At 43.7% G+C, this 24,623-nt stretch overlaps 1 protein-coding gene across 10 annotated transcripts in view; it reads right to left on the bottom strand.

Annotated features, from left to right (window-relative positions):
* Nucleotides 1-24,623, bottom strand: part of enah (ENAH actin regulator) — a 128,405-nt gene that overhangs the window by 28,957 nt on the left and 74,825 nt on the right. For 9 of the 10 annotated variants that reach the window (XM_065963868.1, XM_065963867.1, XM_065963865.1 and 6 more), the window contains one exon: nt 10,871-10,943. In XM_065963868.1, the coding sequence (XP_065819940.1) occupies nt 10,871-10,943 (73 nt within the window). Of the gene's footprint in view, nt 1-10,870; nt 10,944-14,705; nt 15,917-24,623 lie in introns of those variants that run through there. The other variant, XM_065963869.1, reaches the window with a different exon arrangement.

Here is a 24,623-nt window from a genome sequence, read left to right as displayed (position 1 = left end):
ACACACACACACACACACACACACACACACACACACACACACACACACACACACACACACACACACACACACACACACACACACACACACACACACACACACACACACACACACACACACACACACACACACACACACACACACACACACACACACACACTACACATTGTATGATTAACTTAGTCATAAACTGTATTGGCTGTGAATGAGTGAGGACTACGTTCGTAAATTATGGGGTGAGAAGAGAGAGATGGTGGGAACCTGAGCTCAATGCCAACACACACACACACGCACACACACACACACACACACACACACACACACACATCATGATGTCAGGTTGTCTGTTCAGCTGGCAGTTGACTCACAGATAAAGTCAATCATCAGCATTAATATTGCTTAATGCAAAACACTCCCTCTCTTTGCAGCCATCTGCACCGATGACACACATAAACCTCACTCCAGCAGTGACACAGACACAAGTCTCAAGACATGTTTGGATCAGCAAGCTCACAACACACACACTCACACACACAGTTTTTCCCATGCATGCGTGAGGCTGCTGTGAGACCTTTCTGCCTCCGCTGAGTCACTCGACAGCAGATATGCAAACAGTATGTCTCTGTACAACATACACGACGTGCATAAAGTTGAATTGCTCCTTTCAAGTAAGTGACTACACTAGCACAAAAAGGCATGCTAGTTAAAATGCACAGTTCATATTTAATGTGCAAAATGATAATTTGTCAGATAGAAGAGCACACGATTAGTCTGTTAAAATAAGGAAATCGAGGTAGATGGCACAGAGCTCCAGTTTGCTGAGCAAACTGAAATTATATGTTGAATATGATCTCATAAAGACATTAGAGGGAAATAATTCTATTGAGTTATCTAAAGTTGATTATTCATCATTTAGAAAATGATAGTTGAAATCAAACGGAGCTGCAGCAGAACTTGGTTGGAGTCAGAACCACAAAGTCTAAGCAAAACTGCATTAGTCCCAATTTGGGATGTGCGGGTCAGTCGACTACGTGGCCATCACCCTCGCTATTCAGCACCAGAATTACTAGTCAGTTAAAATAATGATTCATATTTTCATATGTTGGCCCGAGATGCCGGGCAGCCACCTGCCACTAGATGTGGCTGTAGCCACAGAGGCTGCGGTTAATGGGACTGCTCTTCCAGCTCTACTACTCGGATGTAAACAAAGAGTGTGGAGAATGTGGGAAAACATTTAATACAGGCATGTGGATGTTAACCTGTCAAGGAGGATGGAGCGGACCATGATGGTTAACGGGGCATATCAGTCCCAGAATAGTCCATCGTGTAGCCAGAATACGGTAGAAATGGATCTAAGGTTCTTTTGCAGTGTTGCCGGGCTCAGCCTGACGGACAAAGGAATGAGCTCAGACACCTCAGGGAGCTAAGAGCAATCGAGAGGATTCAGGTTTCTGGTGAGGTGGATCTGACTGGAGTACCTTATGGGGAGGCGCTCCTTTAAAAGTTTCTCTGGCACTTCCGACTTGAAAGAGACTGCAGGTAAGATTTAGAAACGGTGGAGGGATTACAAATCATCTGACGCAGACAGACCATTCAACAGAAATCTTGAAAAGGTTAGACCTGTTTTCTCAGCCTGATTTGGGATTTTCTCGCACCACAAAGTGCAAAGTTGTCAGAATGTGGTCCTCTGTGAATAAGGACAAACAAGAGTCAGATTGGTTGAGCCTGTCGTGGGTGTCATGTCAGGTATGGGTAAACTTCGGCCTTTGAAGAGCTACATCGTCGAGTCAGTGGACATCTGGGCGATATTGGAAAAAAAGGATTTTAGATTCAGGAGGGCGATTAGTATTCAACCAAGTGCTGACTGGCTGAAGACACATAACCACACACACACAGTTGCCCCAGTTCCCACGGTGTCCCAGTGGTCCGTCGGTGTGATTACAGAGACACGGGGTAACCTGGATATAAGGCTGATGGAAGCAGCAGGGCCATGTCTCTGCAGGTTTACACTCTCTCCTGGGGGTTCCCTCCAATTCCAATAATAGATTCTCTCTGAAGGCAAATGAGCCCCTGTGGGATCCTCGCTGAACGTCTCCATGATTAAATCCAGCTCGATTTAATGCTGTTTTGATAGGAATAATCACTCTAATCAGGCAGATCAGAGGGGATGTCACAGTGTTTTCTTGTACCATATTGCTCTTCTTCTCTATGCAAAGAAAGCTGTGCTGCCAACAGCCAAACGCTAACAGCTACAGAAGGTACAATATGGCTAGCAGCTACTTTGGAGGAAAACTGCCAATCTTCTTAGTTACACATCCATATGTGGTTTGTTAACATATCGCTGCGACACCTGTTGACCTGATAACTGCTCTCATATCTGGTAAACTGAGGGGCGTCCAAAACGGCCGTGTGGGGGTGCCTTAAAAGCGCCTACCTTCTCTGGTCCAAACAAATCCAGAGCATTCAGGACCAGAATCTAAAGTTAGAAGGAGGACATACTGGCTGCTGCATTGTTGTCAGAGAAGCCAGCACTTCAACATAGCATGTTTCATTAATGTCTGACCTTATAGTAAGATACCTTTATCATTTCAGTCACTACACACCTGACTGATCCACATACACATCAATAAATAGGACTGGAATAGGTGGTGGTGACGCAACCGACAGACAACTTCCCCTTATCGTCAGAGGAAACAGTAAAGTTCACCCAGACCTACATGATGTTTTTATTTCAGAATTCAGCCATCCTGACCGTCCTCATTAAAACCACAGTGCTGTAAAGAGTCTCTGCAACAGAGGTCAACTCATGACCAGCGTGTATCAACATCATCTGCCTTACTCTTGACCTTTAGGACGATAGAGTTGTGAACTACTTGCTTTAGGATTACTGCAAGTGTAAAATATGGTCGGCATTTGTTGGACATTTTTCCAAGGTGCAACACACACTCACACACACAACTCAGCATTTGATTTATGAATACAGTACATGAACACAGCATTCCTCTTCGCAGTAGATCATGAAATTCCTGAACGATGTGCAAGCAATCTCTTAAAATAACCCGTCTGGGGATTTTGGCGTGTGTTTGTTGGCGAGCTGGTTTGTATATGCAGGTGACAAAGAGAGGACAGTGAGCCTGCCGTTACTCAGAGGGAGAGCTACTACACTTTTCAGCCTCTGTCATAGCAACAATAACTTCTCAGGATGCACATTCCTGTGAAGTGAGGGCTGCTCCTCTCGCTGCCAAAACTATCCATGCTTATTCAACCGACACTCAGAACAAACCTCCATCCTCTCCGCTAGAGGGAATGACCGCAGTCTGAGGGTCTAGGAGAGATGTCTCAGTTCTAAGGCACTGTTTGAATAAAAGCAGTGATTGCAGCGTGTTTGGGAATTCATTGTAATGTTGGTGAACATGTGGACAGTGTAGTAGTACTCTCTCGTCCGAAAGCTGCATTTCTCTCTTGGCCAGCAGGGGGCGAGAGCACAGTTTAAGACTATATTAATGAGATGTATGAGCAGAGTAAAACCTGTTTTGAAGAGATAATGTCTCAATCCATTTTCTAACCTTTAAGACAAGCCGGTTAGTGTGACTTCAACTTTCCATTTAACAGACAAAGAAATAAGTTGCCTAGGAACAATGAAAGAAAAATCACAATCAGATAAGGAGTTTTCTGCAAGTGTGCAAGCACTAACATTGAGCATATGGACCACATGGAGGAGGTAGTTGGTTTATAAGTAACTTATTTAAAACCAGTTTTTACTATGAAAATGTGTCAGCGTTGGAATCCCCCACAGCCGCCCAACAAACTCAAAACTTTTCAACCACGTTTAGGTTCTCTCTTTATATAGCAAACATTTTAAATATTAACTATCTATTGGGGCGCGCTGTTGGCGCAATGGTTAGGGCGCGCGTCCCATGTATTGAGACTCTCGTCTCAAGCGGTAGGCCTGGGTTCACTTCCACCCGTGGCCCCTTTCCGCATGTCATTCCCCTCTCTCTCTCCCTGGTTTCTGACTCTGTCCACTGTCCTCCCTCTGTATAAAAGGCACAAAAAGCCAAAAAAAAATTAATATTAACTATCTATAGTGAAGATTCATGTATCGAATCACCTCCAGGGGAGCAGATCAATGACTCACACATGAAATCTCTCCGTCTGCACTTTTCCTGCCTCTGATGCCTGAACCTAAAACAGGTTTTCTCTTTCTGCCTCGCAGGAAAATGTCTCAGGATGCAGAGCTGTGAAAAGCCTTCTGTGGGGTTTATCTGGCGTCGTACCCGCTTCCTGACAAGGGTTGCCAGGGAAACCGTTGCTAAGGGAGTGTGGGCAGCAGCGCAGCCTGAATCCTGACACACACACACACACACACACACACACACACACACACATATAGATATTCAATTCAATTCAATTTATTTTGTATAGCGTCAACTCATAACAAGTGTTATCTCAAGACACTTTACAAAAAGCAGGTAAAATACCTTACTCTTTGTCTGTTAACATTACAAAAGAGCAGGTAAAAAGACCTTACTCATTGTTATGTTACAAAAAGCAGATATGTGCGTATACACATGTTCCTTTCCTCTAGAATAACTTAAGTTGAAAAACATCAGGGGCCGAAACTGGGGTGGAGGGGGTGGAGGGGGGGGGGTACCTAAGGTGACACTGGAACAATCAAAATCAAAATACCAAGGAAGACTGCTGCATGGACAGAAAATCTAGACTCTTGTCCTCTGGTGGTGGAATGAATTACCAAACTCCATTTGATATGCGGAGTCCCTTTGCACATTTAAGAACAAGATCCAGACCCTTCAGTGTGGAGGAGGTGTGGCCTAACAGCTGTGCTTTGGTTTCATGCTAGCTCAACGGCGACATCTACTGGAAAAAGTTGCATATTCTTCCTTTAAAAAAAAAACTTGCCATTTTCAGAAAGTAGGTTGCTGACTCAGAAATAGTTTTGACTCATTTGCAACAGGGAATGTAAAAATGGAGGAAACTTTTCATCTAAAAGGTTTGGCCAATGGCAGGCTAATATGCCAAGTCTACATCGTGTGAAACAGACGAGTGTAGCACTGGAATAAAAAAAAACATCTTCTACTTAAAGCTCCTGTGACGGACTCTCAGATTATGTCATTTTTGGCGCCCCCTGGAGACTGTGCTTCTTATCTCTTCACTTATCTTGTCCCGCATATTATCCCATATGCTCTTTTGTGCCAATTCACAACAAGTGATATCTCGAGACGCTTTACAAATAATGATTGATTGATATAAGTTTCATCCTGCTTTCTTCTGTCAGCACAATAATCATACTTATCTCCTACACCATGACAGTGGATATATGCATAAAGACAGTACAGAAAAAAGCCATCTTGTCATTGATGGTCTCATGACACATAACAGTTGAAGTATTATTTTAAATCAGTTTTTTTAACAAGTTAAATCTTGATTGTTGTTGATATCCGTTCATAATAACAACATCATTTGCCCTGATGAGTCAACATGTGTTGTTGTAATTTATCATGAATGGGGGTCCACAGTCAGTGGGCTTCACATCACTGCTGTAGTTTACTAACAGCATTATTCCCATATTAAAGTATTTTGTTGCATACAGGTTTATTTGTCTGTGTTCAAAGAAAATATGTCTCATTTTGAATTTGCCAGTTTGCCACGACTGGCATAATTACTGAATCTCCAGGGACGCTGAAGTCTGGCAAAATATCTGTTGGCCTGCTCGTCTGATTGGCTCACAGAACCAGGAAATTGGTTTTCTGAATGGATGGGAGTCCAGATGGACCATATGGACCTACTCTAGTGAGGATCCAGTCGGTGGAATATATACACGCTACACATGCTGTCCTGTTGCCAACCTTTGATCAGAGCTGAGCTAACACGTCTCTTTAGGAGTGTGCGTTTTCAGTGAGACATAGTTGATGACAAACTGTGACAGTGTGCATTACAAAACACTTTTCACCATCAGCAGCAGCTGCTGGTTTGATGTCGTCAGTGTAAGATACTAGCAGCTAAAAACCACCAACACAAATCTAACACCTCACATCCTTTCCCCTCTATTTTCTACCCATATCCACGTCCTTACTCTCATTCAGGGGCGATGCAACACATTTCTCTCTCCCAACACACACTCCCCTGCGCCCACACACCACACAGCTATTTATACCACAGCCTATTATTTGCAGCTCATGTCTTTTTAATCTGAGGGTAGCACCCTGCATTTCTGAACAGGTGGTTTATCTGCGCTCTCTCCTTTAGCTGTCTATGAATCATCTAATACTTTACACGCACTGAAGATTTCCATCCATCATCACAGGAGCATCATGGCCATGCGTCTTCTTCATCAATCTATGTCTCCATGAAGAGAAGGATGAGATGGAGGGGGGGCACAGATGGAATAGATGGCGGAGGAGAGACAGTGAGGAAAAGAAAAGATGATGTGAATCATGCTCCATGCCGTCATTTGATACTGTGGAAAATCCCATTGCAAGGGTCTCAATGTTCAGTCCTCACACGGAGTGGACACCCACAAGTGAGCACTCATGTGTGGGGAATGTGTTGGACTGAACTGGTGTTGTCACAGAGGAATGAGGGGGGGTTCATTCAGTGGTTAGCTGATCTTATTGAATGAGGCTGAGAGGAATGAGGACAGAAGGAACACTATACCTCACTTCCATTTGTCCACATGCTTTCTTTTTCTTTATCTCCGTCTATCTTATGTCCCCACTGAAAAGCTTTGTGATTCAATGAAGGAAGGCAAAGCCCATAAGTCGGCTGTCATGTTTAGTGAGCCGCCTGATGAGGTGAATGACTGCTTTGAAATGTGATCATTTGTTTAGGGGCGGCTGTGTTCGATCCCCATGTGTCCTTCAGCAAGACTCTTAACCCCAAGTTGTGCCCGCTTCTATGTCAGCGGCGTGTGAATGGGATTAGTTACCTCTGATGGTCTCTTTACATAGCAGTGTGTGAATGTGTAGGTGTGACCTGCAGTGTAAAAGCGCTTTGAGTAGTCAGAAGACTAGAAAAAATATATACAAGGTCAAGTCCATTAACTATTTTGAAATCATTTGACCAAACTGTGAAGGTCACATCGGTCATGAAAAACCTTGACCAAGTATTTTTATTGTTAAAGGTCACATATTCTTCTTCAGTTTAAATAAATCTCAGAGCTCCTCAAAACATGTGTGAAGTTTCTTGTTCTAAATCCACTCTGATCCTGTATTTGATCATGTCTATAAACCCCTCTATTTCAGCCCTGCTCAGAACAGGCTGTTTCTGTGTCTGTACCTTTAAATATGTAAATGAGCTGTGTCTGACCACGCCCCCTCTCTGGAGGGCTCAGGCTTTCTCGCTCCATGTCCTATTGTTTAAGGTGAGAAGGCAGACTCAGAGGGCAGAATAAACACCTAGCTGTGGGAGTGTCACCCACCTGGGGGAGGGGCTACTGCCCTTTGTGATGTCATGAAGGGAAAATCTCCAAACGGCCTGTTTGAGCACACATTTTCTGAAAGAAGACGGACAGGATGGACTTTTCTCATCATTGGGGGGTTTGTAGACAGACTAGAGACACATATTTTTGTTAGAGGAACATGGAGAAGTGTATTTTACATAATATGTGACGATTAAAGAATAGGATTTAAGCAGGGGTAATGTGAAGCACCAATTAAAGCTTATCTTGTGTCATAATTATGTCTAATATTAGATGTGGCCGAGAAGCAGAGCGGATTTGATTCCATCTCTGTCAGCCCAATTTCGATGATACCTGACATGTGCTGCTGGCTAACATCCACTTTTTTTAATTAAATTGTCTACAATATGATAAACGTTTTGATTTGATATCGTTTGCTCAGGTGGCAAATTAAATTAAAGAGATACAAAGTAATTACTGTTTCAAATAAAAGTGAAATGCTTTGAGGAAGATATTTTGATTAAAAGCTTGGATTAAAAAAAAAAAAACTCAACAGATGTTGTTCTCCAGATGTTTTTCTCAGTACTTCAATAAACAATTGAGAAGATTTGGAGGATTAGTGACAGACGGTGCTGATTGGATGTAATACAGCTGCCCAAAAATTAACCTGGCGATTCCATTTGGCCACAAAGAGCCTGGGCCGTATGTTCCCGTTGAATTACAAGCTGGTCGTGAGACTGTGCTTACAATTCTTTTCTACACTTTTATTCTCCTACTCTCACCCTACTCCACAAATCTCCTTTTTCATTCTCCTGCCAGGCTCATATTGGCTTCTGTATCGTCAGATGACCTCAGTCGCTTCCCGTCTGTCATCCGCTGCTAAATATGGATCATGACTGAGAATGAGGGTGCAGAGAGAGATAGAGAGAGATAGATAGATAGATAGATAGATAGATAGATAGATAGATAGATAGATAGATAGAGAGAGAGAGAGAGAGAGAGAGAGAGAGAGAGAGAGATAGGGCTAAAGGGCAAGAGAATAAGAAAAAGACAGATGAAGAGCGTGACAAAAGAGTGAAATTAAGAGAAAAAAGAAAAAGAAAGGGAGGCAGGAGCTGGCAGCAGATCCATCAGGCTCTCCTGGCAGATTCAAGTTCACCCCAAACAAATTCAAAGAGGTACCACTGAGTCACACCTGAAGAATGCTGCACTGTGTGTGTGTGTGTGTGTGTGTGGGGGATGCCTGAGGGATGTGTTATTTAAAAGAATCCAAATGTTCCTCTGATCAGCTCAGACTGTTTCCAGCCACTTCAGACCCAAAGTGCACAGTATGTACGACCACCAGGGGGCTCTCAATCAAAACAACAACAACAACAACAAGAGATGCTGGTGGGGAATTATGGGAGGGATTCTCTCTGCCACCCCACCCCGATGAAAATGACCTACGACACATCTGCCCCATAGCAGAGAAGGGCTACAAAGATTTTCCTGGTGGACCATGAGAAGCTGGATAGTCTTTGAATGTTTAACATAGCTTTAATTATGTTTTCCAGTTCCAGTTCCAGTTCCAAAAACTGAAGAAGAAAATAATAATAATCTTGTTCACACTGATGCATTACAGATAATCTTAAAAAACAAAGTCTGATTCTGTTGGTTTTATCCCGGCTCTTAGCTGCTGACGTTCTGCATGTGGATGTGAGATGTTGGAACACTTCAACCAGAGCTCCTCTGAAAACGTTCTGCTGCCTAATGTACCTGAACAACCCATGAAGAGCGAGCACTTCACCCGGCCAGTGGCACATTCTCCTACTTTTCTTTAGCTCACACATAGAGACAGAGACACTTCATATCAGCACAGAGGGGTTTAACAGACACCTGGATGATGGGCATGCATGTCCCACATGAAGTATCAGCCTCTTCACTCTGCATTAGATGAAAACTTGAGTTGACTTGCACTCTTCTCATCCCTAATGGTGTTTTTAGATATTCAGGGAACCTTTCACTATTTCACTGCAATGTCTTAAAAGATATTGGACCCTCATTTGTCTCTTGAGGCTCCCATCAAACACCTCAACCTTCCACCTCCTTCGCTAGTCCATGCCTTTATCTCCTCCAGGCTGGATCACTGCAACACACTCCTCATTGGGATCCCAAGCAAGATCCTCCAAAAAGCTCCATTTTGTTCTAAACTGCGCCGCCAGGATCCTGATGAGGGTGTGTAAGTATGACCGTATAACACTCGTCCTCCACAACCTCCACTGGCTTCCCGTTCACCACTGCATCAAATATAAAATCTAACTGCATCCATAGAAATGCCCCAACCTATCTCAAGAACCTGCTCACCCCTCAAACAGCCATAAGAAACCTCTCCTCCACCTACACCAACGTTTGTGTGGCATCCGGGGTGCTTCACCTTGACTCTTCAACTCAAAACATCCATGTTGTGCCTCCGTCTGGAGTCGTCTGTCTACAACTGTGTGCAGGCACGTTGATGAAGTCAAAGCTGTTTGTAAGCATGTCCAGGTTCCTCTGTTTGCATGTGAGAGTGTGTAAGAAACAAGTTCTAATAAAACCACTGATGCAGAGTGAACAGGTTCCAAACCTTGGCTAACAGCTGGCCTCCATTAACACAGCTCTGTGTGTGTGTGTGTGTGTGTGTGTATGTGTGTGTGTGTGTGTGTGTGTTTGTGTGTGTGTGTGATACCTTGCTGTTCTAGAGCTTCATTATTACCTGAGGGAACGAGTGGCCTTGTATGGAGAAGAAAAACAACCGCTGGCATGGAAGGTTGTGTGTGTGTGTGTGTGTGTGTGTGTGTGTGTGTGTGTGTGTGTGTGTGTGTGTGTGTGTGTGTGTGTGTGTGTGTGTGTGTGTGTGTGTGTGTGTGTGTGTGTGTGTGTGTGTGTGTGTGTGTGTGTGTGTGTGTGAGAGCATGAGATAGAGATAGAAGAAACACCAGTGCCTCACAAGGTGAACAAACTTCCCTATAAATCCAGACCAGTTCAACCAGTCTTTAAACATGCACCCTCTATATTTTTTTTTACCTCTTACTAACGGGGACAAATACTTTTTGAGTACACAATTGGATCACTCTAGCAGGCGGCCGTGAAACTTGCAGTAAAAGCTTCATCTTCATATTTTGGGGTAAAGTGTGAACTTTATCTTTTAGGCTCCGCTTGTTACTCTCACAGAAAAGAACGAGATTACAACAAGAATCCTGAAAGACGTCGATCTTCAAAACAATCGTCTCTCAATCAGATAATCTGCCTCCTCCTGTGAACATGTTGAAGTATCCTTTGGCAAGACACCTAACCCCAAGTTGCTCCCTCTGCTGCATCAGCGGGGTATGAACGTGAATGAATAGATTATTTAATACTGATGGACACTAAGGTGTAGACTCGACGTAGAAGTATGAATCAGTATGTTTGCATTGTTAGTGGTTGTGTTGCTCTTACCTTCTCTGCAGCTCCATCTCCTCTGGTGTGGGTCCATTCTGTACCTGGGGGGCCTGTCTGGGCAATGTGGGGCCTGCAGAGGGCAACACACACACAGCTCATGTTAGACATCTTTTAGACATCGTGTATTACCTCTTGACTGAGACAAACTCCCATTATTCTGATTTAATTAAGAAGAAGAGACTATTAAAATGCACATCTCTGCCCTCACAGACTCACACACTGCAGGATCCTGTTCAGGTCTGGGAGGGTTTAGGGTGGACATTGACTCACTCAGAGGTTAAAGTAGGTACAGCGTGTTGTAGAAGATTCTTAAGGTGAACTGTGAAACAGGCCGAGCGGCCTCTGGCACAACAACAAGGGACACCAGACATCACTGTCTCATTTACATCTGCTAATGAGCTAACGTTTCTGCACAACCAAACAAGAGCCAGATGGACCGACATGGTGCTCTATTCCCCCTCTGTGTACCAAACACACACGCACACACACACGCTGTTGACTGCTTTTGAATAAAAAGCCCTCACACAAGTTGCCCCGCAGTTATTAGGAGTGATTTTACTTTTGCTGTAAAAAAGAAGATGACAGCCCTGAGTCAGATAATTCAAGAGCACTGTAACGACACCTCTTTATGTGTTTTTTTTTTTTAATTTTAATGGACATTGATCATCTACTGCAGAGACTTTGTTACACGGGAGACCTCTGGAGTACATTTCTGTTTCTTCTGTTTCTATTAAGAACTGATCAACAGATCCCTCAGAGAAACACTGAGAGAAACTATAGGAAGAGCTAAATGAGAAAGACAAGTGTGTGTGTGTGTGTGTGTGTGTGTGTGTGTGCGTGACACTTCTGTTGGTGAACCACATCTGTCTGTGACTCTGACATTTATGTAAGCTCTCCTTTTCCCTGAGCAGCAAACTCCCTGAGGGGAAGCTGAACATCTATAGAGCATTGAAGTCTTGTGTGTGTGTGTGTGTGTGTGTGTGTACATGTGTGAGTGTGTGTTGTAACAGGATGACTCACTAACACTACTTAACAGCTGTCTGTTATAATGTTGATGTCAAGATGTGTGACTGACACACACACACACAGCCAGGCGATTGACAGTTAACACTTATTCATCTCTTTTTTTCAGACTTCATATCAGGCAGGTATTCAGCCTTTCCTGACGACTTCTTACTTATGATTTCCAGTCAGTAAGAGGTACAACTAAGTACAACTTCTGCGTGAAGTCAAGGTGAGCAAGCAGGCATGGTAGGACGTTTACATCACGATGCTGAAGAGCAAAGGAACGCTACTATTGCTTGATCCTAGTTTGACCAATTGGTGATCGCTTAATTTGAGGCAGAATCTGTCATCAAAGTGTCAGACTCTGTTGCCCTATCCACCTCTTCCCTGTTGTCATGTCTTGTTCCATCTAACAGGGAAAAGCATCGCCAATGAGGTGCATATGTGACCAGGTAACTGAATCAGAGTTCAGGGGCAGACTATGCTGAAGTGAACATTTACAGACATGCCTGTAAGAAAAAGGCTGAAAAGAGTGTGGGGGACGCCTAGAGCCTTGATGGTTATACATTATGTTTTCAGCCAGGTGCATGATTAACTCAAAGAAAGAAAGTTACAGAAATAAAGTGTTACCTAGCCTACAGAGAAAATAGTCTCTGGTCAATGCCCTATTACCATCGTATGGGTCATACTAACAGAATCTTCAGTAAAGATGTTTGATTTAAAGGTCACATATTATGTAAAATACACTTCACCATGTTCCTCTAACAAAAACATGTCTACAAACCCCCCAATGATGAGAAAAGTTCATCCTGTCCATCTTCTGCCTGCTCCACTTTTCAGAAAATGTGTGCTCAAACAGGCCGTTTGGAGATTTTCCCTTCATGACATCACAAAGGGCAGTAACCCCTCCCCCAGGTGGGTGACACTCCCACAGCTAGGTGTTTGTTCTGACTTCTGAGTCTGCCTTCTCACTGTAAACAATAGGACATGAAGCAAGAAAGACTGAGACACCCAAGCCCTTCCAGAGAGGGGGTGTGGTCAGACACAGCTCATTTACATATTTAAAGGTACAGACACAGAAACAGCCTGTTCTGAGTAGGGCTGAAATAGAGAGGTTTATAGACATGATCAAATACAGGATCAGAGTAGATTTAGAACAAGAAACTTCACACACATGTTTTGTGGAGCTCTGAGACTTATTTAAACTAGTTGAAGAGGAGGAGAATATGAGACCTTTAAAATTAGATGTGTGAAGAAACAGGAACAATCACAATTATGTCAAGAGTCCGACTTCTGCTTCAGGACAATTACTGATACCACAGAATGAAACAGAGAGATAATGATGTGTAGCTTTGTCTCCAGGAAATGAGGAATAACCGATTACACACAAAGCTCTGTATCAGCCATAATCATCCAGATCATCTCCTCTCATTAACATCTTGTTGGTTTCTCCCTCATATGGAAGAAAATAAATACTATTGAATTAAGCAGAGTCCACGGGCAGTCCAAATCTGCCACTTTAATTGCTGACATGGTCTCTTGTCTCCATCTTCCGCTGCCTGTGAGTGTAATTGTGTTACTGTCTGCTCTAATAGAGCTCATGTGCTAATGATAGAACGCAGACAGCAGCCTAGCGGGGCCACAGCCCTGAACGCTGCTCAGGAGGGAAGACTGACAGATCTGACGGGCCTCACATTCGTTTAAGCATTATTTTCTCATTAAGGAGCAATATGTCACTGTGACACTTAGTGTTTAAAATGGGTACTGCAGTCCAGATTGAAACATAAGAGAGCTGTGTGGGGGTGCCTTATAAGTGCCTACCTTCTCTGGTCCAAACAAATCCAGAGCATTCAGGAGCAGAATCTAAAGTTAGAAGGAGGACATACTGGCTGCTGCATTGTTGTCAGAGAAGACAGTACTTCAACATAGCATGTTTCCTTAATGTCTGATCAGATAGTAAGGTCAATTTACCATTTCAGCCACTACACATCTCACTGATTGCTCCTTCAAAGCAGCAAGCAATTTCATCAGGAGAGACTTCAGCATCTTATCTTCAGTTTCTAAACTTTAACATTAAAACTCTCTGACTATAAAGACTCCTCCCACAAACATTCAGTCATTTGACCTTCTTGTTTTAAACGATCCAAATTGATCCAATGAACCAAGACAACAGCACTTAAGCTTGGACCGCTTACAAAAACACTCGGTGAAAAAGGAGACAAAAGGGAAAAGACATAGGGCACAAAGAGAGGTAGCTAGGTGATATACACACAGAGAACAAAGACAAACTGGGCCGTCCTTCACTCTATTAGCTGGACATGGGATCACAATATGATATTAAAATACACCTCGGGGAAGAAGAGCATTTGAAAAATCTCATCTCGTCAGCAGGACGATGTGTCTGATAAGAGCTCAAGGGACTGAGGAGAGAGTAAAAGAGAGGCAGAGGGACATTAAAGAATCTCAACAAGAATATCTCAAGTTAGTTTTTCTACTAGACATCAGCTTAGAGAATCTTCTCCCCACGGACGGACACACACACACACACACACACACACACACACACACACACACACACACACACACACACACACACACACACACACACACACACACACACACACACACACACACACACACACACACACACACACACACACACACACACACACACACACACACACACACACACACACACACACACACACACACACACACACACACACACACACACACACACACACACACACACACACACACACACACACACACACACACACACACACACACACACACACCTTGTCCTCTTCTATTTGTATATACCTACATGAGGACAGTGTCAGCATTGGCCTCCTCTGGCAGCAAACGTAGCGCCACAGTCCGTGTGGGGCCCCGTCGGACCCGCTGCCAGGCCTGAGTGCGACCACTGCCTCGCTGCAAGCTCCGCCTGCACAATCCCGAGGGCTTACATACAAAACCATAGCCCAGGCTTCAGAGTTCTTCTTTCAATTTCCTGTTCCTTAGCTCTGCATCGTCCACCCTGCTGGAGGTCTGTAGAGCTCAGAGCGATGCTCCTGAAGTTTGACCGGGAGAAGATACAACGTGTCTGGCTTTCATAAACACAACATTGAGCCTTTCTTCTCCCTGCAGTTCTCCCGTGTGGTCGTTCAGCCTCTGTAATCTGACGCCATCATATCCGGACGCCTCTCTCCCTTGAGGTAATGCTGAAACGCTGGGTGTGGTTGTTCTGTGTGCCGGTTCTCCAATAGATTATAATTAATGGAAACAAAGGAAGAGGAGCGGGAGGGAGTGAGGGAGAGAGAGAGGGAGAGAGAGGGAGGGTTGACCATAAGAGACAAGAGAAAGAACGACAGATCTGGAGGATGAGAGCTGGATGCAGACAAAAGAAGGAGGAGAAAAACAAAGTGACGAGATAGAAGGCAGATAAAGATAGAGGAGCAGCAGGAGCAGCAGGAGAGAAGGAGAGAGAGAGAGAGAGAGAGAGACAGCTGCGTACAGGATGTGGTGGGACTCCACCTGATGGGATGGCCGACTGGTTTGTACTTCCTGGATGCAATTTATTATTTATACCCCGGATACAGAGAGAGACACATCGCTGCTGCTGCCCTAAATATCATTGCTGTGTGTGTGTGTGTGTGTGTGTGTGTGTGTGTGTGTGTGTGTGTAGTTTGTCCATATTCATTTCTTTTTCCTGAATTATTCATTTGTATCCCTGAGACTGGCACTGAATCTAAAGGGTGTGGTCACTGAAATAAGAAGAGAAGATATTTTGTGTTCATCTCCCCCTCTGTCTCTGAGATAACTGCCTGCACTCTGATGTCACTCATCTCAGTTTCAGGAGGAGGCTGACCCTTCAGGTGAGGAGCACCATGATGAGCACGGTGATGAAGTGCCATCATGGAGAGGGAGACATTTGTGAGGGTGGGGGATAGAAATACTTGGTATTAATACATGGTTAATATGATCTGCTCAATATACAGAGGCTGAAGTCATTGAAGCGGCCATCTCTCTCTCTCTCTCTCTCTCTCTCTCTCTCTCTCTCTCTCTCTCTCTCTGATGAGCTGAGATGAGCTGCATGTGTGAACGTAAACGGACAACATTTTAAAGAAACTTAACCCAGAATCTTTCCTGCCAGCCCCCAAGACACTTTTGTGTATGAAGTCAAAGTGAGCCGGTGCGTAAACAAAGCAGGAAATACTCTGGAAAATTCAACAGTAGCCATGTAGGCATCAGGTGGAGGTAATAATGTTTACATCATGCAACCAGCGAGCCACCGCTGTGATCGATGTGCACTTCTTGAAGCTGCTGCACTCTTTTCTTCTTACAAAAGAAGTTATTGATTACTTATTCATTTATATATTCAATTACATGTGGCACTGATATGAAGGCAAACACTGCCCTCATAGCTTCGTCCCCCATTGCCCACGTCCCGCCTCCCCCCTCCTGCTGTGAGGTGTGCATTGTGTATTGTGTGTATTGTGTATAAAGGAAACCCAGGCAAAGATTGCAGCAGCAGCCTGTCCTGTAATGTTCTAGAAATTATCACGAGTGAATCTTTGAGAAAGGCGTACGGCCATATTTGACTTTTAATACTTCCTGATACTATAGCTCATTAAAATAACAGAGATGATGTCATTTTAAAGACGTGGAAATAAAAGACTAAGTGTTGAAGTATTGAACATTTTTACAGCCTTACTCCAGTCAGTGATATGTTTCAATTCAAATAGTGATGGCCAAAGGTCAGGCAGGATGAAGAACGAGTGGACGGGGGGTAAAGGACAGGGTCATCTTCTGTTAACAGAGAAACGAGCTGTCGTCAAAGCTGCCATCGTCTATGTTTGTATAAGTGAGGAGTGGACACCGTCACCTGTCGGGAGGTCAAGGTGTTTCTGAGCCGAGGGGTTTGTTCAGCGCGTTCCTGCAGACACACGTCCATCCATCACAGCGTCACAGACAAACATGCTAAATAGCACACAGCGGTGATAAATAACACATGGTTCCCCCCCGGAGACACTTTGATCCAGAGAGCCTTACAGTATGATGAGCGGGAACATTTTTAGCATGTATGGCGACAGTGACTCTCACAGCTAGATGACGTACCCACTCGGCACTCACAGACGGACCGGTGTGGAAAAATGCTTGAGAAAATTCCAACTGTCTTCACTCTGTCAGAGGTGACCTGCCTGTCAGTCATGTGTCCACGTCTGGGTTTATTTAGACGGACAGACAGCAGGATCACAGCGGGGACAGATTTTTTGAAAAGCAAAAATCCACACATGGTTTCTCTTTTAGCTCGCAGTGTTGCGGTTCAAGGGTTGAAATGACAGCATCTGTACAGACGGACAACTTTTGATTGGCTGATTGATTTTTGTAAAAATCCACCTGTCACAGCGACAACTTTTATTAACAGCACAGCTGCGTAGAGAGAGTGAGTCAGTGGAAATACTTGGGTACTAGCCTTGATGAAAAACTGACCTTCCATGCTAACACAAAAAGAGCCAATCAGAGACTGTTCTGCGTGAGAAAACGGAGGAGTTTGAATGTCAACAAATCATTGTAATCATCTTTCATTTAGTCCATTTTTACTTTTCTGATGATCTGTTTGTTTTGATCATCTCGGCATCAGTAACAAGAAACTGAAATATAGTTAAAGATCGTTGCCGTTGACTTGGAGGATCTCGGCCGTGTTTTTCAAATAAGAGCCAATCAGAAGGCAAACCCTCAGCACCGTCTGCATGAAGAGTTCAGACTTCTGCCGACAATGAGGAGGTTCACTTACACGAGGAGGCCTGAATCAATCAGATATCTGAGGTTTGTCCCACCAGCCACCCATCGTTTTAAAATGAGCTGTAGGTGTTGTTGCCAATACACTAACTCTAAATCTCCACATACTCCATGCTGTCCGTCAGCACCACGGTTTTGCTCCGTGGGACGGCGTGCGCCCTGCCCCACTGGATCCGTTTCGCAAACGTGAGCGCAGCCATGATCTGCTGTACACACATCACATGAGAACTACAAGATCACACGGGAATAAAGAGAAAAACGTGTAAACAACATGTTGCTTTGTCTTTCTGAGGATGAATTGTTGTCATTTGGTGCCTGTTTGACGTAATGTTGACAAAGTGATGAAAAATGTGAGTCCATATTTCTGACTTCCTGTCTGGGTTGTTATATTCTGTCCAGCTTGACTCGTGTTTGCAGCCTACTGCATCGAAAATAGACTCACAGGATATTTGACAAGGAGCAGAGCGTGGTGGCGCTACTGGCACTCTTTGGAGACAGACCGCAGCACTCACTGGAAACACAATGATTGACTAGAGTGGCAGCAAACGGCGGTGTAGTCCATGGCGCTGACGTGGCATTTATTATTCCATTCTGCAGAGTGCCTGACACTCCGATACCAGGACTCAGTCAAGACAATGGAACTGGGATAAAGTTTAAACTGCAATGTAAGTGCAAGAAAAACATAGAACAAATACAGAAGTTTCTGAACAGAGCTGCTGCCTAATGGCCCTCCTTCTTCCTGCTGACATCAGCGTCTCCAGCAGAAGAAGGTAAACTTGTTCTTTAAAGTCTGATGAGGACGCTCCATCAGAAAATGGGCTACCTGGCACACATGGACCTGATTGTAACTTCCATTCATTAATCGTTATCTCTCCACCTGAGACCTCTCTGTCCACACCTTTACCACGACTTCATTACTTTAAGACGACCTCTCCATGAACTTCATTTGATGGCACTGTCGACATTGAACGGCCACTTTAGAGCGCCAACATATTCTCTTGAGATTCATCTTGATCTTTACGCCTCATTTCCACTAACAGTAAGTGACACATGTCAGTAGATCTGTTAATGTACGGATGAGGCCTCCTAGTGTCCTACACACAGAAGTACGTTTCTTTACTGTTAACAGAAACATGATATAAGCATAGCCAGGGGAGGGGCTAATTACGTCCATTATAGTAACCTGATATAGAGGATATCTTATCAAGCTGACAAATGAACGGACTGATTGGATTTGATTGGTTCTTTTCTTAAGCTTTGTGAAATAATTTAAGAGCTTCAAAAAGTTTCGACTTCCTGTTTCAGAAAAGAGGAACAAACTACAAATATCTAGAGTTCATCGTTCAATGGCATGGTGATGAAGTGCCACAAAAAGAGAGAGAGAGACATTTTTGAACGAGGGGGGATACAAGAGAAGAAAGAAAAAGGTGATATACGGAGTCTGTAGTCCCTGAAGCGGGCAGTCCAGGTTCAAATCCGACCTGTGGCTCCTTTCTCGCATATCAATCCCCACTCTCTCTCTATCTACCTGATTCTCGACTCTATGCACTTTCCTATCCCTCTAATAAATATTTTACAGACAGATGCCGAGGAAGACTTGATGAAGCAGTCGATGGTCTGGGTTTTATCAGTCTCTGAGTCCCCGTCAGGGTCCTACATGTTCAAAATTATTTTGGGGCTCTGGGGAGTCAGGAAGTCTAGAGGGGGGCAGAAGGACAGTGATATCTACACCCTCCGTCATCTTAACCCCCCATAGAGAGCCACGGCTGGACATTTGATTCCAACTCACCAAGAATATAGAATTTCTCAGCGACATCACATGGAGGATCCTGAATCCAGGAGGATCACATGTCAGAGTGACACAACCTGAAAACATGTACTTATTTTAGTTTCAGAGCTGCCTGGCAACAAGAGTGACGACTTCCTCCAACAGCCTCACAGGGTTAAAGGGGGAGGAGTTAGAGACAGCATGGACTGGATGTGTTGTTCAGTGTGGAGATAAACAACAGCTGGGTCACATCTATGTCTATTTCTATTTCCTCTATGAAGAGAGGTCTGTAAAGCAGAATCTGTAGAGGGACCATCAATATCCAATCATACACATTCAGACTCAGCCGACAAAGCAGCAGAGTAACTTCAGATTAAGTATCTTGCCCAAGGACATGTGGCTGCAGGAGCTGGGGATCGAACCCCCGACCTTGCAGCTGAGAGATGACAGACTCAACCACTGACCCACAGCTTCAGCCGTCCCTTTAAACAATGACTCTTCTGGCTACATCAGAAAACATTTGAAGAAACAAACCGGTCCTCACAAAACACAAAGAGTCTTCAAAAGAAAGATAAGAAATCCTCTGATTGGCCGTCAGCTCACCAGAGAAATATCAATCATGGCTTTATAGAGCCATCCTCAGTTCTTGTAGACGTTAACAGTTTGTGTCTTTTCACTTAATTTTCTGCCGTTTTCATCTTCTCTCTCTGTTTCCCTCTGCTAAAGGAACAACATCAAACTAACCGGACTTCTTTCTGCAGATTGATATGATTACAGTTAGTCCTTAAGTCTGTGAGTAGAGACGCGTCCCACCTGCCTGCTCTTCTTAGTGATCTTGTTTTTATAAAATGGGACAGCGACTTGAGAGAGTATGAAACATCATCGAGGTGAAACCGACTGAAGTGAATAAATACATCAAACCTCCACTTGATCTTTTTAACAACTTATCTATTTAAATGTCTTTCAAGAGATTAATCACCCCAGAGTCGCTGAGTCATGATATCGTTGTTATTGCAAGTCATGTATCGTGAGTCAGGCCCTGTGTGTTTTTCAATTGTTTTCAATGTGCAGAGAGAAGAGGAAGCAGGCCGCTGGAGAGAAACTCTTTTCTTTTCTGTGCGGCTGCTCTGAGAGCTTCTGGTTAAAATTCTTTCCACTTTTCAAAAAGGCGCTGTTGACATCACCAGGCACTCTTACAAATAAAAGTTGTTCCCCAGATTTTTGTTTCCGGTGGATCGTGCCCTGTACCCACATCCTCCTTGCTCCGTGTCCACACAAACATCCTCTGTTTGATTCTTATAGTGAAGGAAAAAATGCATCTCAAATATAAAGCATAAAGTGTCGGTTATCCAGCGGCCATTTTTAAGAAACTGTCGTCAAAGAGACAAGATGCACACGAGGCCTTACCCTGAAGCTCTTACCCCTACATGTACACTGCACAGAATATGTGAAATGCAGACAATGCGGAGTGACGAGCTCATAAGAGATAAGTTTAAAGCAGTGCGATACATTTTTAGAGTCATTAGTTATCGATGTTTGTTGGTGTCAGGACACATCTGGATGTTCCTGAGATCTGATGATAATGTGCTGATGATATTCTTCTTTTTCCACTCATCGCTGAATTAGAGTCGCTGCTCTGATATAAAAGGCTGGCTGGGATGTTGTTTATCTCCTACCTCCACCTCATCCAAAAGCATCTTTTAGACACGCAAAAACCAATACTGCCATGAATTATATATGAGTGCATGAGTCATCAGAAGCTCAGCGGGCTAATGGCAAAGAAAGGAGACCAAAATCCTTTGAGAGTGTCGGAGACAGCCGCAGAGAGAAGGCCACTGCAGACACTCAGTTTGGATGATCACCTTCTACATACTGATGGAAACTTCATCCATCTAGTTTAGAATTTAAGAATCTAGAAAGAAGGAGGGAAAAGGCACCATGAAGTCGAGACTGAAGAAGTCCAGAAGCACAACAGCAGTGCACAAATCTGCTCCTTCAGCTTTTTCTGCTGAAATGATTCTCCGATCGTTCCCAGCTGAACGCTCTGAAGGGCTCGTTGTGTCAGTGCTAATTCACCAGACACAGATGCAGATCATATAAGATGCAAGAGGAGGAAGTGTGTCCAGGATATATCATCTATCATCTCAGTTTGAAACAAGTTTTAAAAACAGATTCATCAATGAGAGTCACCGTCGTCACGTCTTCAAGACCCTTTTGGTCTGTCTTGTGTTCCCTCTTATTTTGAAAAACCAACCCCCTGCTTCATGCCTTCCTCCTGTGTCTCCTTTTTCTGGGAATACCTGACATACTTCACCTGTGTCTAGACATCCCCAATTCTCTTCAGTATTTAGTCTTTTGATGTTTTCTAAACCGCCTACTATACTAGTGCCTACTGATTTGGCAAAAATGCAGCATGTGAACAAATGTGAGATCAGCAGTATGCCAAAAGCCACCAGGATGTGGTAGTCAGGAACAATATACAGTTTGCATCAAGCAGTCTCCTTCGCGTACTGTTTCCCACAATGCAAAGCGCCTGCAGGTCAGAGGTTGAAATGACGGACAGCAACGTCCATCGTAACAGAGGAAATAATCACACTCAGATCAAATCACACAAAGATAGCACAGGTTATCTGTGTTGATTTTCTAAATCATGAACATGTGAATGAATCTCTTGTCAGATTTGTTTCAGACTGTCAGCGGACGCTACACTGTAGCACTGTTTGTCGTCAGCTGGGCTGTTGTTTACTTCCTCATTCCAAGATGCCTGATATACTGCAGAATAATCAGCGACTGGAGGTCATAATACATACCACTGTCCAACGCAGTAAGGAGTACATACAGCATATAATGTTTGATAGTAGTATGTAGTAGGTGTTTTTGAAAACACTCTCTATGTCCCCCTCTTTTTGTTCTTCTTACTCCTTGTGACAGCGGTCCAGCCTTCTTGTCCCTCGTGTTTTCTTGTAGCCTTCTGATCCGACCATTTTGGACTGTTGACGAGCCCTTTGCCTTTCCATTTGGAAACCTTTGCCTGGGACTTTTTGAACAAACCCTCTTCTGCTTAGACAGACTTTGAATTCACCTTTTGTGTTCCTGAGCTGTGCATGTGGCTTGTGTGTTTTATGGTTCAGTGCGACAGCGAGAGTATGTTTTCATGGCTCTCTGAAACTTATTAAGATCACCACACATTCACAGTTACAGCCATTAGCTTGACATGCGTGAAGGAATGTTGGTTTCCTCTGGTTGTATGGGTTAAATATGAAGTTTAATGGGAGGTTTATGGGAACAAGAGATGGATGGCATTCGACCATGTATTTAGTGTTGTCGCAGACAGATTGCTGTTTTTGAAGAGGATCAAGCAGACTACAGCTCAGTGATACATTTTCTCTAATCATGCAAACTCATATTCAGCCAGGACTGAACAAATAGTCTCATGTCTCATTGTCCAGAATCTCAATAACAACAGACTGCAGGAAATGATCTCAGATGTGATCATGAGGACGAAGAAGATGTCTCCATAATGAAACATCATAACTAAAATCATATCAGAGTCGGACATATGATTGGTCTGCAGATAAAAAGCCTCTTCATGTTTCTAATAAGCTCCACGAGCAGAAACGTGCTCAAACTAGGATCAATATTGGAGATGCTTTTGAAAAATGGAGAGAGGTTAGAACACAGAAAGGTTTACAGACCCATGCAGAGAAACCACATGGTAAACCACCTGTCCACCACATGGTAACCTGTGTGAGCATTCACTCTAGAGAGGAGGGGGGGAGACAGCTCTCTACAATGTTTTAAATTTGGAATGCAGTACCCATTTTAAACACTAGGTGTCAGAATTAAATATTGCTCCTTTAATTTAGATAAGTTACAAAAAAAGTTTCTGACGAAACATGAACGACTGATCGGAGGCAAATGTAGTCATAGAAATATAACTGATGGATACTGTAAAGGCTGCATTAATCAATCAGTAAAATGTTTAAAACTTAATTTTGTAGACACAAACAAAAACTAGAATGTGTGTCACAAAGAAGTGATTGTGGAGGAGGCAAGAATCGGCTCACCGATGACAGCTGGATCCTCACAGGAAACAGTGTTACTAGGGATGGGCCAATCCGATCCTTGTATTGGATTATCTGCACGCAGGGGTGTGTCAAGACTTTTTTTGTCCAGGGTGGCCCATTGACTTATGCAGGGGTGGCCTGAAGTGTGATGTGTGCGCACACACCACCACTGAACCACAGCTGCCCCAAAAAATAAACCGCACCATTTCACATTCTAAAGTCAATGTCAACAAAGCTGTGAATGGTGTTGTCATGTATTCCACAGGGTCACAGCTGTCAATGACCAAAACACAGGTCACTATAAATCAGTGAAGGATTTGGAGACGCTGGCAGCAGCTGAGATCTGGACCCAGGCTGGTACAGAACAACATTTCAACAAACACAAAGACAGGTCTGTGCTGGGGCTCATATGTCCAACTAAACTTAAACCTCCTCTGTCAAAGATCAGGAGACCATGGCAACTGTGGTCAGCACTCCTTCCAGCCTTCCTACACTGTTGCTACATGACAACTGGAGCTCAGCGTAACCAATGAAAACACAGAGTGGTTCTCTAGCCAATCAGGGGAAGTCTCCATGGAGGCCTCGCTTCCGGCTGAAATGTGTTGGAGGCTCGTGGGACCTAATGGTTAAAACGTTTTGAACATGCCCAGAGACACCAACCCTACAGATTTACGACTGAGGAAGCAGTATTGGAAAACATTCACATGTGATATTCAATTTAACTGCATGACACTGAGTATGGATGACCCTCCTCTCCTGATTCCCATTTAGAAACTGAGCATGAAGGTTAGGATTAAAGTTTCCTCGAGCCCAGACATCCTTCAATACTTTCATCTTTTCTGTCTCACTTAGTCAAAACTAATAGATATGCTCGTTACAATAATAGAAGATAGCAAAGCAGCAAATCATCACATTAATAGTCAGGACCAGGAACCAGAGAACATGAAGATCTCTTTAGGTAATTGTGCTCTTATCACCATCTGTTTTACCCAAACAAATGTATCTAACGGTCTGAACCTTCGTTATGTTCTGTTGATCATAGTTTAACAAAAATCCGACACACTGCCTTTAGATTGCAATGTTAGGATAACAACACTGACAACAT

This window comes from Labrus bergylta, chromosome 15 (assembly GCF_963930695.1).
Source record: "Labrus bergylta chromosome 15, fLabBer1.1, whole genome shotgun sequence".
In the NCBI taxonomy this organism is placed as follows: domain Eukaryota; kingdom Metazoa; phylum Chordata; class Actinopteri; order Labriformes; family Labridae; genus Labrus; species Labrus bergylta.
This window is presented reverse-complemented; position numbering and strand designations above follow the sequence as displayed.